The 15527-nt window shown below is 40.5% G+C and overlaps 1 protein-coding gene across 5 annotated transcripts in view; it reads left to right on the top strand.

Moving 5' to 3' along the window:
• Positions 1 to 12295, top strand: part of SVOPL (SVOP like) — a 102662-nt gene extending 90367 nt beyond the window's left edge. For 4 of the 5 annotated variants that reach the window (XM_001107407.5, XM_077997475.1, XM_077997478.1 and 1 more), the window contains 2 exons: positions 8726 to 8839; positions 11965 to 12295. In XM_001107407.5, the coding sequence (XP_001107407.2) occupies positions 8726 to 8839; positions 11965 to 11976 (126 nt within the window). In that variant the 3' untranslated portion in view covers positions 11977 to 12295. The remainder of the gene's footprint in view (positions 1 to 8725; positions 8840 to 11964) is intronic. The other variant, XM_077997476.1, reaches the window with a different exon arrangement.
• The last annotated feature ends 3232 nt before the right edge of the window (positions 12296 to 15527 follow it).

Genomic DNA, 15527 nt, shown 5'->3' with positions numbered 1-15527 from the left:
GTTTGAAAGAGCTATCTGTGGAAGAGGGAATCCTGGCACTTTGGAGAATGTGGTTCTTTGGTCCTTCTGTTTCTTCTTTGGTTGTTTCTCTTAGTTTTATCTTTTTTTTTTAAGTAAATGTCAGGAAACATTTTTACTGAATCCTCCACTCGAATTTATTAGCATTGAACTTTGGGGAGAATTCTCTTGTGGTTCTTTGCCTTTCCTCTATATTAGCGATGATTTTCTCTTTCACATCTTTTTTTTTTTCTTTTTTAGAGATGGGGTATCATTGTGTTGGCCAGGCTGGTCTTGAACTCCTGGCCTCAGGTGATCCTCCCATCTGTGCCCCCCAAAGTGCTGGGATTACAAGTATGTGCCACTACACCCAATCTTCTTTCACATCCTTAATGCCATGATTTTTTACTTTAATTTCTAACTAGGTTTATTTTTTCCTAAAATAAAATATTTCCTGCATCAATTTATCAACCCCACTTATTTCTATTTTCCAATGTATTCATTTAAGCTTTTGTTTTTATTTCTGTTGCACTAATTTCTTAGGTTTATTAACTTTAACTTCTTGAATTGGAAGAATAGTTCATTGTTTTTCATTATTTCTTTTTTTTTTTTTTTTTTTGAGACGGAGTCTCGCTGTGTCTCCCAGGCTGGAGTGCAGTGGCGTGATCTCGGCTCACTGCAAGCTCCGCCTCCCGGGTTCACGCCATTCTCCCGCCTCAGCCTCCCAAGTAGCTGAGACTACAGGCGCCCGCCACCACGCCCGGCTAGTTTTTTGTATTTTTAGTAGAGACGGGGTTTCACCATGTTAGCCAGGATAGTCTCGATCTCCTGACCTCGTGATCCACCCGCCTCGGCCTCCCAAAGTGCTGGGATTACAGGCTTGAGCCACCGCGCCTGGCCTCATTATTTCTTATATTAACTTTTTTTTTTTAAGACAAAGTTTCAGTCTGTTGCCCAGGCTGTAGTGTAATGGCACAATCTTGGCTCACTGCAACCTCTGCCTCCCAGGTTGAACAGACTCTCCTGCCTCAGCCTCCCAAGTAGCTGGGATTACAGGTGCCTGCCACCTCACCTGGCTAACTTTTTTTGTATTTTTAGTAGAGATGGGATTTCACCATGTTAGCCAGGCTGGTCTCGAACTTCTGACGTCAGGTGATCCTCCCACCTTGGCCTGCCGAAGTGCTGGGATTACAGGTGTGAGCCACTGTGCCCAGCCTACTATATTAACATATTTAATATTAACAAGGTTTATAGTCATTTACATTGTTTTCTGAATATAAAAATATGCTTGTTGTAGAGCTTCAAACATAGAAGTAAGTAACTGAATATCACCAAAATTAAGACTGCTGACCAGGCATGGTGGCTTACGCCTATACTCCCAGTGCTTCAGGAGGTCAAAGTGGGAGGATTGCTTGATCCTAGGAATTTGAGACTAGCCTGAGCAACGTAGTGGGACCCCATGTCTACAAAAAATAAAAAATTAGCTGGGTGTGGTGGCACATGCCTATAGTCCCAGCTACTTGGGAGGCTGCGGTGAGAGGATCACTTGAGTCCAGAAGGTCAAGGCTGCAGTGAGTCGTGACCACACCACTGCACTCACTCAACTTGGGCAACAGAGTGAGACCCTGTCTCAACGAAAATAAATAAATAAATAAATAAATAAATTAAGGTTTTTGAGATAGAAATAATTTTATAAAGGTTTATCGAAAGCCAAATGTGATGACCACAAAGTTGGGTGTTCTGGAGTCTGTCACAAGGAGAAAGGTTTTTACAGGAAAGTTTAAAAGAAGAGAAGGAGGTCTTTCACATCAGCGTTTTCCTCTTTTCATTGGAGGGTATAATACAGAGGTTACATTCATTAGCTGCAGACTACAACATACAGGCTGTAAAGATCTATGTGCAAGATAGTAAAATTTCATGCTTCAGCTATTCTTTTAGACAGAGTCTCACTCTGTCACCAAGGCTGAAGTGCAGTGGTGCCGTCTCCGTTCACTGCCACCTCCGCCTCCCAGGTTCCAGCAATTCTTGTGCCTCAGCCTCCTGAGTAGCTGGGACCACAGGTGCGTGCCACCGTGCCCAGCTAATTTTTTTTATTAGTAGAGAAGGGGTTTCACCATGTTGGCCAGGCTGTTCTCGAACTCCTGGGCTGAATTGATCCACCTGCCTCAGCCTCCCAAAGTGCTGGGATTAGAGGCGTGAGCCACCGCACACAGCCTGCTTTAGCTAATCTTAAAATACATCTGCCCCCTATGAAGTGTCAGCAGGTTATACATTGGTCAGTACATCAACAGTGTGAGGAAATTACCATAAGATTCTTTACTTCGAGACAGAAAGGCACCATCAAATCACAAGACCCCCCCAAAATGGATTAATTTGGAAGCCTGCTTGTTTCTAAACTGTCAAATGTGACCTGTAAGTTATAAGAAAGGGAAAATTATCTGTAATTTACTACCAGAGATAATCACTGTTTGTAGTTCTGGGTATATTTTTCCAGATGCTTTCATATACATATATTTTGTCTCTCTGGGCATGTCTGTGTGTGTTCCAGTCATATTTGTGTATATGTGGATATGTATGTATATATAGATGTGTGTTTTATATACATGTTATATGTATTATATATAGATGCTTGTGTATCTGTAGATATATTTACTTCCATGAATATCTGTATATCTACCTAGATGTATCTGCGTTATGGTGACCTGCAGAGGCAGATGGATAACCCCCTTTTCAAAGTTTGGTTCAGTTGTTGAGACTGATGATGACACACACACCCACACCAAGAGGGCATAAAAATGTTTCTTACCTTATTTTACAAAATTGAGGTCCTGGGAGAGTAGGACAGACCTCTCAAGCAGGTCAGAAATGGCCTGAGAGAGCAAGGGAAGGGGACTGTGGTTAGGGTGGAACCGTGGTGAGGGTGCCTATGCAAGGGCAGGGGCTTTTGTGGTTTAAATCTCCTGCTAGCACAAAGGAAGGAGCACTCAGCCTTTCTCATAAGCTTGTCGAGATGTGGAACACAAAAGAAAGGGAGAGGAGTGAGGCTTAAAGACCATCAGCAAATGTCAGATGGAGTCAGACCCCTCTTTACAGTGTATAGTTACATCTGTGTGAATATATATGTAGATATGTCTGTGTATAAACACACACACATCTATCTATCTATCTATCTATCTATCTATCTATCTATCTATCTATCTATGGCAACTGCCTTTTCTCACTAATAATCTTATGTCAGTACATGTAGATTACCCTCATTTTTTTTTTTTTTTTTTTTTTTTTTTTTTTTTTTTGAGACAGAGTCTCGCTCTGTCGCCCAGGCTGGAGTGCAGTGGCCGGATCTCAGCTCACTGCATGCTCTGCCTCCCAGGTTTACGCCATTCTCCTGCCTCAGCCTCCCAAGTAGCTGGGACTACAGGCGCCTGCCACTTCGCCCGGCTAGTTTTTTGTATTTTTTAGTAGAGATGGGGTTTCACCGTGTTAGCCAAGATGGTCTCGATCTCCTGACCTCGCGATCCGCCCGCCTCGGCCTCCCAAAGTGCTGGGATTACAGGCATCAGCCACCACGCCCGGCCCATTTCCTTCTTTTTTAAGGCCGACTCTTCTTTCATTGCGTGTATATATCACACTTTATTCATCTGTTGGTGGACACATGAGTTGTTTCCTTATTTTGGCTACTGTGTAATGCTGCGGTGAGCATTTGCGGTGGGAGGGCAGATATCTTTCCAAGGTGGTGATTTTATTTTCTTAGGGTGTGTATCCAGCAGAGGGATTGCTGAATCGTCTGGTAGTACTACTTTTAACTTCCTTAGAAATATCAATAGGATTTTCCATAGTGGCTTCATACTGACAGTGGGTTTCCTTTCTCTACATTCTCGCCAAAGCTTATCTTGTCTTTGTGATAGACATGTGAGGTGATATATCTCACTGTGGTTTTGATTTTCATTTTCCTGATGATCAGTGAGGTTGAGCACATTTTCATATACCTCTTGGCCATTTGTATGGCTTCTTTGGAGAAATGACTATTCAGGTCTATAAACACATTGTTAAACAAGCATCCATTTGTTTTCATCATCACCAAAAGGGATAGCATTTTTGTTTTCTTTTGAGACAGTGTCTCACTCTGTCACTGAGACTGGAATGCAATGGCAAAATCATGGCTCATTACAGTCTCAAACTTCTGGGCTCCAGTGATCCTTTCACCTCAGCCTTCTGAGTAGCTGAGAGTACAGGTGTGTGCTGCTGTGTCTGACTGATTTTTTTATTATCTGTAGAGACAGGGTCTCCCTGTGTTGCCCAGGCTGGTCATGAACTCCTGGGCTCTAGCTAGAGATCCTCCCACCTCAGCCGCCCAAAGCTCTGCAGTGACAGGTGTGAGCCACTGTGCCTGGCCAGGGATAGCAAGTTTTTAAACCTTTTTCAATCTGGTGAACGATAAATTATATCTTGTCTTAATTTGCACATTGTTCATTATTAATCAATTTGAGCAGCTTTCATTTACTATCTTTTTATATTTTATTAAATTTTTAATGTAATTTGCAATTTTTCTACAGGCTGTTAGCCATGTGTCATCATACTACAGATGTTTTTACATTGTTTCTAATTTGGTTTTACGATCAAGTTTTTTGGCAAACAAAATATTAATTTGTATGTAGTCAATTTACCAATTATTTTCACTTAAGGTGTTTATTTTCTGTCAGGCTTCAATGGCCTTCATCACTTGTTCATATTTCTGCAAATATAAAAATTGAAAGTTCAGAGGCTTTCAGTGTTTCATCTAACTTTAAATTGATTTTTTTGCTTTTCTTTTTCTTTTTTTTTTTTTTTTTTGAGACGGAGTCTCGCTCCATCATCCAGGCTGGAGTTCAGTGGCGTGACCTCAGCTCACTGCAACCTCTGCCTCCCGGGTTCAAGCAGTTCTTCTGTCTCAGCCTCCTGAGTAGCTGGGACTACAGGTGTGCACCACCATGCTTGGCTAATTTTTGTACTTTTAGTAGAGATGGGGTTTCACCTTGTTGGTCAGGCTGGTCTCAAACTCCTGACCTCAGGTGATCCACCCACCTTGGCCTCCCAAAGTGCTGGGATTACAGGCATGAACCACCGTGCCCAGCAAATTGATTTTTTCATAGTTTATTTATACACAAGGCCTGAAGTAAGGATCTAGCTTTAAAAAGCAACAAAACAATGCCTAGCTGGCTGCTCTGAGGCCATCAGTCATCCTTGTCTGTCTCCCCTCAAATGATTAAACATGTCCCTGTTATATAATAAACCAAATGCCCATAGATGTTTGGATCTATTTTGTGACTCACTGCTTTACTGATCTCTTTATTCCAGCACCAACGCTACACTGCTAATGACTGCACTTTAATTTCTCCTAGGTAAATAACCCCTCCGACTCCCTGTACCTCTACATGTTTTCAGAAGTTGCCTAATTTGTTATATGTTAATTATTTCAAATTAACTTTACTACATAAGGAATCCAGTTTATTTAAAAAGTTTGTGGTAATTTGTCTTTTGACATTTCTGTATCTCTTACTATTATTATTTTTTGGAGACGGATCCCGCTAGGTTGGAGTACAATTACAGGGACTCTTCTCAGGTGCAATTATAGAACACCACAGCCTCTGACTCCTGGCCTTAAGTGGTCCTTCTGCCTTAACCTCCCAAGTATCTGGGACTGCAGGTGCGTGCTACTCTGCCTAGCCAAGTTAACTTTAGAATTTGTGTTTTTTCAAAATCCTGTTGGCATTTTAATTTCTATTAGAATTACAGATTGTTTTGGTGAAGATTATATTTTTATAAGATTGTATTTTCCTAAGAACTGAAATAGATGTTTTTATGTACTTGGTAGAGTTATACTTTTTTTTTTTCATTTTTAAAATAGATCAGTTTTATTCTGCTAGTTCCATAAAAACAATGTAAACACAAGTGTTCTGTACATATTGCTGGTGAATTCACATAATGCTTAGTTCCCTGATCCTTTGACCTCCTCGTCTTCTCCAGTTATTTTCTGTTTGGACCACCGGCCACAGGAGTGGAGTGGGGTTGGGGCTTAGGAGAGAGCAATGTGGCTTTTTGGTATGACTTGTTTTATTGCTTGCCCTCTCAGCACACTCCTGTTACTCGTAACAAAGTTTGCTTAAGGTTTAAGCTCTTAAACCTGTGGGTTTCATCATCAGCTTTTTCTTTTTTGCATAGGTATTACTAGGGACGTGAATGGGAGACTAGTATAGAAAGTGGTGAGGAGCCGAAGCCAACAAATTGCTTTAAATACAAGATGAAAATACTCTGTTCTGTCCACACAAAGAATCATCTAATACTGGTGTGAGGCATCTCACTTAGCTGTGGAGAAGTCCTTGGAATTAGATCTCAGAAAGACAGTTCTGGCTTTAAGAATAATTTTCTTATACATTTCTTGTTAAGTTTATTCCTAAGTACTCTGTTTTTGTTCCTATTAGCTCTGTCCTATAAATTTAACATGTTGTGTTTTCATTCCATTCCATGTATTTTTAATTTTTCTTGAGACTTCTTTAGTGCGTGGATTACACAGAAGTGTTTGCAGATTTTGCTGTTACCTGTTCTTAGCTTGACATCCTTTTAGGACTAGAACACACTCTATGATTTCAATTCTTTTAAATCTGTTGAGGTTCGTTTTAGGGCCCTGGATATGGCTTATCTTGGTGAACGTTAAGTGGGCACCTGAACGGAAGGTGTATTCTGCTGTTATAGGGTGGACTGTCCTACAACTGTCATTTAGATCCCATTGCTTGATGGTGTCATAAAATTCTATGCTGATTTGCTGTCTAATAGTTCTATCAGTTGTTGAGGTAGGAGTATTAAAGTCTCCATGTATTTGTGGATGTCTATTTTTCCTTTTATTTCTAACAGTTTTGCTGAATGTATTTTGAAGCTCTTTTGTTTGATGTATAACCTTTAGTATAGCAGCGTCTTCTTGGTGGATTGACCCTTGTGTCATTATGTAATGTCTCTCTATCCCTAGTCTGGGTTGCTTTTTAGAAGAAGAGATTAACAACAGATCTCTTTACTTTTGATCTAGTAAATCTGGAGTGGTCTCTGAAAATCTGCATTTTAACAAATTTCCAATATTATTTTTATAATCAGGTATTACTCAGAGTTCTTGCTTACAAACAGTAGAAACTGACTTTAGTAAACTTAGGTAGAATTTATCGAAAAAATATCTGGTAACATCTAGTGGATTGTGGAGTCTTGTTACGAAGCTTCAGGGAAGCCAGAACGCCTAGGCAGTTACTCTCCCTGACCGTGACTGCTGGAGCACAGGTAGGTGACCCAAACTCAACTCATCTGGGTCTCACACTACCCAGGACTTTAAATGTGGTATAAGGATATAAAGTGGGGATAGTTTAGGATTCGTTCTGGTGGTGGCGAGAATTTTGGTGTCCAGTAATAGAAGTAGCAATAATGACAGAATCTAGACACGTGCCTAATTATGGCATGATCTGATCTTAGCTCAGACTGCCTGGCCTTTTGGTTTCTATCCCTTTTCTGGGCTTGCTTCCGAGACTTCCAGCAGTAAACACGCGTACACGCGCGCGCGCGCACACACACACACACACACACAAACACACACGTTATACAAACTCCTGTTAGGGCAAAATTGTAATTTTGGGAGAAAAATCAGCATAGTACCTATAACTTGCTAGGGCAATTGCAAAATAATTAGTGAGATCAATGCTGTGGGTTCTGTTTGCATGGTGAGTGGAATTATTTAGTGTTTTGGAAGGCAGCAGCCCTGAAACACAGGAGGTATACTCCCAAATTGTGTATCATAAGGGAACCTAAGTGGTGGTGGTACCACCAGGCTGTGTGTCAGGATCTGTATGTGACTTTGGACAAGTAGTTACTGAGACTAGTCACTTAGTCTAGGCTCATCTGTAAAGGGAAGAAATTGTATTCAGCCAGATAGTTTCTAGGTCATTCTAAATTATAATATGTTATTCTATGATTCTAGAGAGCTTTGCTGTTGGTTAACCACTTCATACTTTACCGTTGTTGTGAGATTCATGGAGAACTACCAAGAACACAGACCAAGAGAAACTGAAGTATGAGATGGAGTATCTGAATTAGCCAGTATCTGCATGAAAAGATCCAGGCCAAAGTGTGTGTTCAGATGGACAGAAACCCAGTTACTGTGGAAAAATTGACACCAAAGAGTTCTGGTGTCACACAAGGCTTGTCACACAACTCCATAACCAGAGACAAGACACATTAGCAATCCTTTCAGAGACCCTGAGATAACATCTCTTCCAAAAACAAAAACTTTTGCCTGTTTCGTGCTGTCAGGACTGAAGGGATAATGGATATTTGGCAGAGAGAGGATATAGCGTGAAGTGAGAGTTAGAAGTTAAGCAAGCTGAATTGGTATGAGAAAGGGGGTGGGAAAACGGGCAGATCCCCCGTCTTCTCCAGATATCAAAACTTGGCTCTGGAGATGCCTGACAGGTGGGTGCCAAGAGGGGTCTTACCTGGCCAACGCGTGTTAATGCCGGTCCCTGCTCTTGGCCTAATCACACAAAATGACTACACCAGAGTGGCTCAGATAAATCAATTTGTCAGGAAGGGTACAACCTGCAGAATGGCTGTAAAGGACCATGTTAGTGAAGTGACTCCGTAGTTTCCCTTTCACATAAAGAACAGTTTAGAGGTGACTGGAGCATAATAAAGTGAGTAATTCTCTTGTGACTTGCAGGTTCTTATGAGTGCTTCAATACTGGGGGCCCTGTGTCTCTTCTCGTCCGTCTGTGTTGTATGTGCCATTTCTGCATTTACTCTCCCCATTGAAACAAAAGGACGGGCCCTCCAGGTGAGTGATGCAGGGAGCTCTGAAGTCTTTTCGACTACCGCTTTTGCCCAGAGGAAATGAACTTGGTATATGGGCATCACTGTAGTTAAGATAACTGGTAATTCATATCAAGTTTCTTTCTGTAAAGTTGCGGTTTGAATAACAAGAACTTTTTTTTTTTTTTTTCCTAGTGACAGTTGTAGAGGCCTCGGGATTCTACCCTTCCCACTTTTCTTTTTCTTTTTCTTTTTTTTTTTTTTTAGACAGAGTCTCACTCTGTCTCCCAGGCTGGAGTGCAGTGGCACGATCTTGGCTCACTGCAACATCCACCTCCTAGCGATTCTCCTGCCTCAGCCTCCCTTGTAGCTGAGACTACACGCACGTGCCACCACGCCCGGCTAATTTTTTGTATTTTTGGTAGAGACGGGGTTTCACCATGTTAGCCAGGATAGTCTCGATCTCCTGACCTCGTGATCCACCTGCCTCAGCCTCCCAAAGTGTTGGGATTACAGGCGTGAGCCACCGCGCCCAGCTGCCCTTCCCACTTTTCTATCTGAATATAAGCCTTACTGCAGAGCTGAAAGTGACTGGCAGAGCTGCAACAGCTATTTGTGTTGTCCTTGGGGTCACATGGTCTTCATGTGTTGGTCCAGCTTCATTTACCTCTGGTCCCTCTGGGAAGAATTGAGTCAAAAGCTCCAATGTTGTGCCAGTCGCTTTCCAATACTAACAGCAGGACTGACTGCTCACTCTATTTTGCAAAGTACATTAAAAAAAATATATATATACACACACACACACACACACACACACACACACACAGACACACACGCGCACACACACCCCTACCTCAAAAGTATAAGGCATCCTTCCAGGCTCAAAGTTGAAGAGAGGGCCTCTCCTACCCCTGCCCTTATGGTTGGATTCAGTGAAGGATGGTCACCTCCAAGTACAGGTGGTGGGTCTGATGTCTTCCTGTCTTCAACACAAAGCTTGTAGCTGGTTTACAAGGGCGTGTGTGGGTGCTTATGGGGAAGGGGGAGAATGGTTGGGTTAGGCCACTGGTCACATAGTTTAGTTGACCCTGAGATGCCACCTCTCCCTGAGGCTGTAGAGTCATGGTGCTTCTGTGGCTGAGTGTAACTTGCCCTCTCTGCTACGTCCTACTCACTGTAAACCTTGTATGCATTCATATTTGTTTTGATACTGATATGTTTTGTTTCTGTGAGTAGATACAAGGAAGGCACTATTGAGTATTAAAAAGGCAGCCGGGTGCAGTGGCTTACGGCTGTAATCCCAGCACTTTGGGAGGCTGAGGTGGGCAGATTATCTGAAGTCAGGAGTTCGAGACCAGCCTGGCCAATATGCTGAAACCCCGTCTCTACTAAAAATACAAAAATTAGCCATGCCTGTAGTCCCAGCTACCGGGAGGCTGAGGCAGGAGAATCTCTTGAACCTGGGAGGTGGAGGTTGCAGTGAGCCAAGTTCGTGCCACTGCTCTCCAGCCTGGGCGACAGAATGAGACTCTGTCTCAAAAAAAAAAAAAAAAACAAAACAAAACAAACTAAGCTTTTTTTTGAGACAGAGTCTCATTCTGTTGCCCAGGCTGGAGTGCAGTGGTGTGACCTCAGCTCACTACGACCTCCGCCTCCTGGGTTCAAGTGATTCTCCTGCCTCAGCCTCCCGAGTAGCTGGGATTACAGGCACCCACCACTACGCCTAGCTAATTTTTGTATTTTTAGTAGAGATGGGGTTTCACCATGTTGGCCAGGCTGGTCTCGAACTCCTGACCTCAAGAGATCCACCTGCCTTGGCCTCCTAAATTGCTGGGATTACAGGTGTGAGTCACCGCACCCGGCCTAGTTTGCCTATCTTTAAGGCTAGTTTATTTTTAATGTAATATTGCATTTTAATCAGATTAGGTGATCTATTATGTAATTGTGAATTTAGGGCTTTGTTTAGGTTCCTTACTTGGAAAGGTGATCCAGTCACTGAGTGCTTAAAGCCAGAGACTTAGATGATCGATATGCTTCCTTTTAATTATAAGCAAAGGATGATCAGATCCTTTATACAAATGAGGAAACTAAGACACAAGTTGAGCAACTTGTATAAAGGAGCACACTAATATTGTAGTGAGGCTACAATTTAAACCAGACCGTAACACTAAGGAAATAGGAATTTAGTGTTACTTAATTTTGCAAATAATGATACATATAAGTGGAAACCTGACTTAGCATCTAGAATCTCCTATTCAAGTCATATCTACCTAGAAGACTTTTCCTCTTCTGTTGAGTGGGACTTGGGTTTAGCACTATGGGGAAATGATTCTGCATGATTGTTTATAACCTTTTAAACAAACAAGTAGGTTCAATACATACAATTGTCTGGGCATGTATCCCTTGATGACTGCCACTAACTGGCTACATGTCTTTGGGAAAAATCTTAAAATACACAGCCACACCCACTCCCCTTACTTCAGTGTTGTGAGTGGTTACCATATGAAACCACCTAACTGACACCAATACAGCTTCTAGAAATGTTTATAAGAACATGTCAAAAATCTTAACTTCCTTCCAACAACACACACAGACAACATCCTAATAATTTGGATGAACCAACCTGGTAAATAATTTTAAAGTGGTATTGATTCTGTGTTACAACTACTCTAAGAAACTCTGATTTGAGGAGTCTGGTAAACTAAAAATCTAAAACGCTATCTAGAAAGAGAATACTGGTCAGGTGCAGTGGCTCACAACTGTAATCCCAGCACTTTGGGAGGCTGAGGCAGGTGGATCACCTGAGGTCAGGAGTTTGAGACCAGCATGGCCAACATGGTGAAACCCTGTCTCTAAAAAAAAAATTATATATGTATATACACACACACGTGTATATATATGCATGTATATAGTATACATATAATGTATATATAATCTATATAAAATATGAATTTTTCTAAATGACGTCTGCATTATATTAGAATAAAAAAGTTAGCATTATATCTTCAGATACACTAAGGTAAATGCTAGGATCTTCCCTCCTAATAATTTTTTATTACAGAATCTTCTGTTACTAAAATATCAGCTGAGTATGAATGGACAAGACTTTTTAAAAGTCTGTTACTGATCTATTAAATAACTTTCTTCCAGCAAATTAAATGAAGACCTGCAAAGCTGTCTACCAGATGAGAAAAATGAATTCTATCTTCAGAACTGGTGCATTTTTTAAAACTTGGTTTTACTTCTCTATGCTACTCGGTAATTAGTAAAGTGATTTTTTTTTTTTAAAGGCATATATGGGAATGGGGTAGGTAACTCTGTATTGATCTCTTCCTTGAGGGACAATATATAAAGTACTTTTATAAAATATAACTTAAGCTTTCAAAGGGGTGTGAAAGGGAGATGGTGGGGGAAAGATGGCTTTTATTCCTTGAAATCAAGTCTGTAAACCTTTATATGAATAAATACTAAATTTTAAACTTATATTTGATATTCTCCCATGAGGTTTGTAGCTAAACTTGAACTGAAATTTTGTAGCTAAGGCAAGAACCTGGGATGATATCATTTTCAAAACAACTAGAATAGCCATCAAGTTCAAATTCAAATTCGCCTATGTAACTTACAGCCTCCATAGTTTGATGAAAATTGCTTATTCATAAAATGCTTAAATTAGAATGAGTATTACACATAATCACCAAGAAGCAGGGAATAAACCAATTTTACCCCTTACATTCCCTGTCTCTAATTTTATTTTTTTATAGGGGGAGTCTTTGATTCTCTTGATAAAGATTAAAGAACGCAGCAAGCTTTTCGCCATCATGTAATTACAGGCCTGTCCTATTTTATTGTGCTTCCATATATTGCACTGTTACCAACAGCATGTACTCACTGTGTCTCTGTCCTATTTTGGTCATCTGTTGTGGTGATTGGTGATCTTTGACGTTACTATTGTAATTGTTTTGAGAGTGCCACTAACCACACTCATGTAAGAAGGCAAACTTAATTGATACATGTGTGTTCTTACTGCTCTGCCTACTGGATGTTCCCCCTTCTCTCTCCTTTTCCTTAGGCCTTCTTATCCCCTGAGACTCAGTACTATTGAAATTAGGCCAAATAACCCTACAATAGCCTGTAAATGTTCAAGTGAAAGGAAGACTCGCACATTTCTGATTTTAAATCAAAAGCTACAAATGATGAAGCTTAGTGAGGAAGGTATGTTGAAAGCTACAGGCTCAAAGCTAGGCCTCTTCTGCCAAACAGCTAGGTTGTGCATGCACAAAGTTCTTGAAGGGTCTGGTTTAGTAAAATGCACGAATGATAAGAAAGCACAACAGCCTTATTGCTAACGTGGAGAAAGTTTGGTCTGGATAGATGAAACTATTCACAACAATCCCTTAAGCCAAAACCTAACATAGAGCAAGACCCTACCTCTCTGTGAAGGCAAGTGCAAGGTGAAGCAGCAAGTGCTAATGGAGACACTATAGCAAGTTATTTAGATCTAGCTAAAATCACTGATGGTAGTTACACTAAACAGATTTTTGTGTCGATAAAATAGCCTTCTATTGGAAGAAGATGCCAACTAGGACTTTATAGTTACACGTTAATGCTTGGCTTCAAAGAATAGACTGACTCTCTTATTAGGGACTAATGCAGCTGGTGCAGCCAATGCTCATTGACCTCAAAATTCAAGGGCCCTTAAGAATTACGCTAAATCTACTCTGCCTGTACTTTATACATAGAACAATGCTTAGATGATGGAATTATCTGTTTACGGCATGGTGAATTTTTAAGCCCATTTTTTGAGACCTATCGTTCAAAAAAAGGACTTCATCTAAAACATTACTGCTCACTGACATTGCACCTAGTCACCTAAGATCTCGATAATTTAATGTCTGTTAACAAAACACACAGTCTGTAGACCATAGATCAAGAAGTAAATTTGACTTTCAAGTCTTACTATTTAAGAAATATATTTCATAAAGCTATAGCTGCCACAGATAGTGATTCCACTGATGAATCTGGGCAAAGTAAACAGAAAACCTTCCGGAAACAATTCACCATTCTAGATGCCATTAAGAACATCTGTGATTCACGGGAAGAGTCAGAATAACTCAGGAGTGAGAAAGACATTGATTTGAACCTTCACAAATGACTTTTAGGGGTTCAAGATTTCAGTGAAGAAAGGTACTGTAGATGTGACAGAAATACCAAGAGAACTAGAAGTGGAGACTGAAGATGTGACTGAATTGCTGTAATCTCAAACTTGAACAGATGAGGACTTGCTTCTTGTGGATGAGCAAAGAAAGTGGTTTCTTGAGGTAGAGTCTACTCCTGGTGAAGATGCTGTGACCATTGTGGAAATGACAACAAAGGATTTAGAATATTATATGAACTTAGTTGATAAAGCAGTGGCAGAGTTTGAGAAGATTGACTCTAATTCTGAAAGATGTTCTACTGTGGGTCAAATACTATCAAACAGCATCATGTGCTACAGAGAAATCTTTCATAAAAGGAAGAGTCCACTGATGCAGCAAACTTCATTAAGAAATTGCCACAGCCACCCCAGCCCTCAGCAACTGCTACTCTGAACGGTCAGCAGCCATCCATATTGAGGCTAGACTCTCCATCAGCAAAAGATTGACGTGCTGAAGGCTTAGATGATTGCACTTCTCCGTAATGAATTATTTCAAAATTAAGATATGTGAGAAGCTATTTGGTGAAAGAAAATTAAGGTATGTAGATTTTTTAGATATAATGCTATTGCACACTTAATAGACTACAGTATAAACATAACTTTTATAAGCACTGGGAAACCAAACTATTTGTGACCATTTTTATTGTGATATTTGCTTTATTGCAGTGGTCTGGAACTGAAACCGCAATCTCTGTTGTATGCCTCTACTTACATGCTATTTGTTTTGAAACCATTCCATGCATGCAAGACATCACACCCGTGCACGCTAAACTCTTAAGGTTATGTATGCTGTAGAAAGCAACTAAGGTTTATGCGTTTATGCATTTATGTTTTTTCTCTTAATTGCTGTTCAGCCTTCTAGAGTCTCTTTAAAGCAGTCTATAATGGCTTGTAAGTTGTATTCCTAGGTATTTTATTCTCTTTGTAGCAATTGTGAATGGGAGTTCACTCATGATTTGGTGCTGTTTGTCGTTATTGGTGTATAGAAATGCTTACAATTTTTGTAGATTGATTTTGTATCCTTAGACTTTGCTGAAGTTGCTTATCAGCTTAAGGAGATTTGGGGTTGAGACGATGAGGTTTTCTAAATACACAATCATGACATCTGCAAACAGAGACAACTTGACTTACTCTTTTCCTAATTGAATACCCTTTCTTTCTTTCTCTTGCCTGGTTGCCCTGGCCAGAACTTCCAATACTATGTTGAATAGGAGTGGTGAGAGGGCATCCTTTTCTTGGGCATTTTCAAAGGGAATGCTTCCAGTTTTTGCCCATTCAGGATATTGGCTGTGGGTTTGTCATAAATAGCTTTTATTTTGAAATGTTTCATCAGTACCTAGAGTTTTTATCATAAAGGGCTGGTGAATTTTGTTGAAGGCCTTTTCTGCATCTATTGAGATAATCATGTGGTTTTTGTCTTTGGTTCTGTTTATATGCTGGATTACGTTTATTGATTTGCGTATGTTGAACCAGTCTTGCATCCCAGGGATGACGCTGACTTGATCGTGGTGGGTAACCT

The sequence above is a fragment of the Macaca mulatta genome, chromosome 3 (genome assembly GCF_049350105.2).
Source record: "Macaca mulatta isolate MMU2019108-1 chromosome 3, T2T-MMU8v2.0, whole genome shotgun sequence".
Classification (NCBI taxonomy): domain Eukaryota; kingdom Metazoa; phylum Chordata; class Mammalia; order Primates; family Cercopithecidae; genus Macaca; species Macaca mulatta.
The sequence above is the reverse complement of the archived record's forward strand: the minus strand, read 5'-3'. Positions and strand labels throughout refer to the sequence as shown.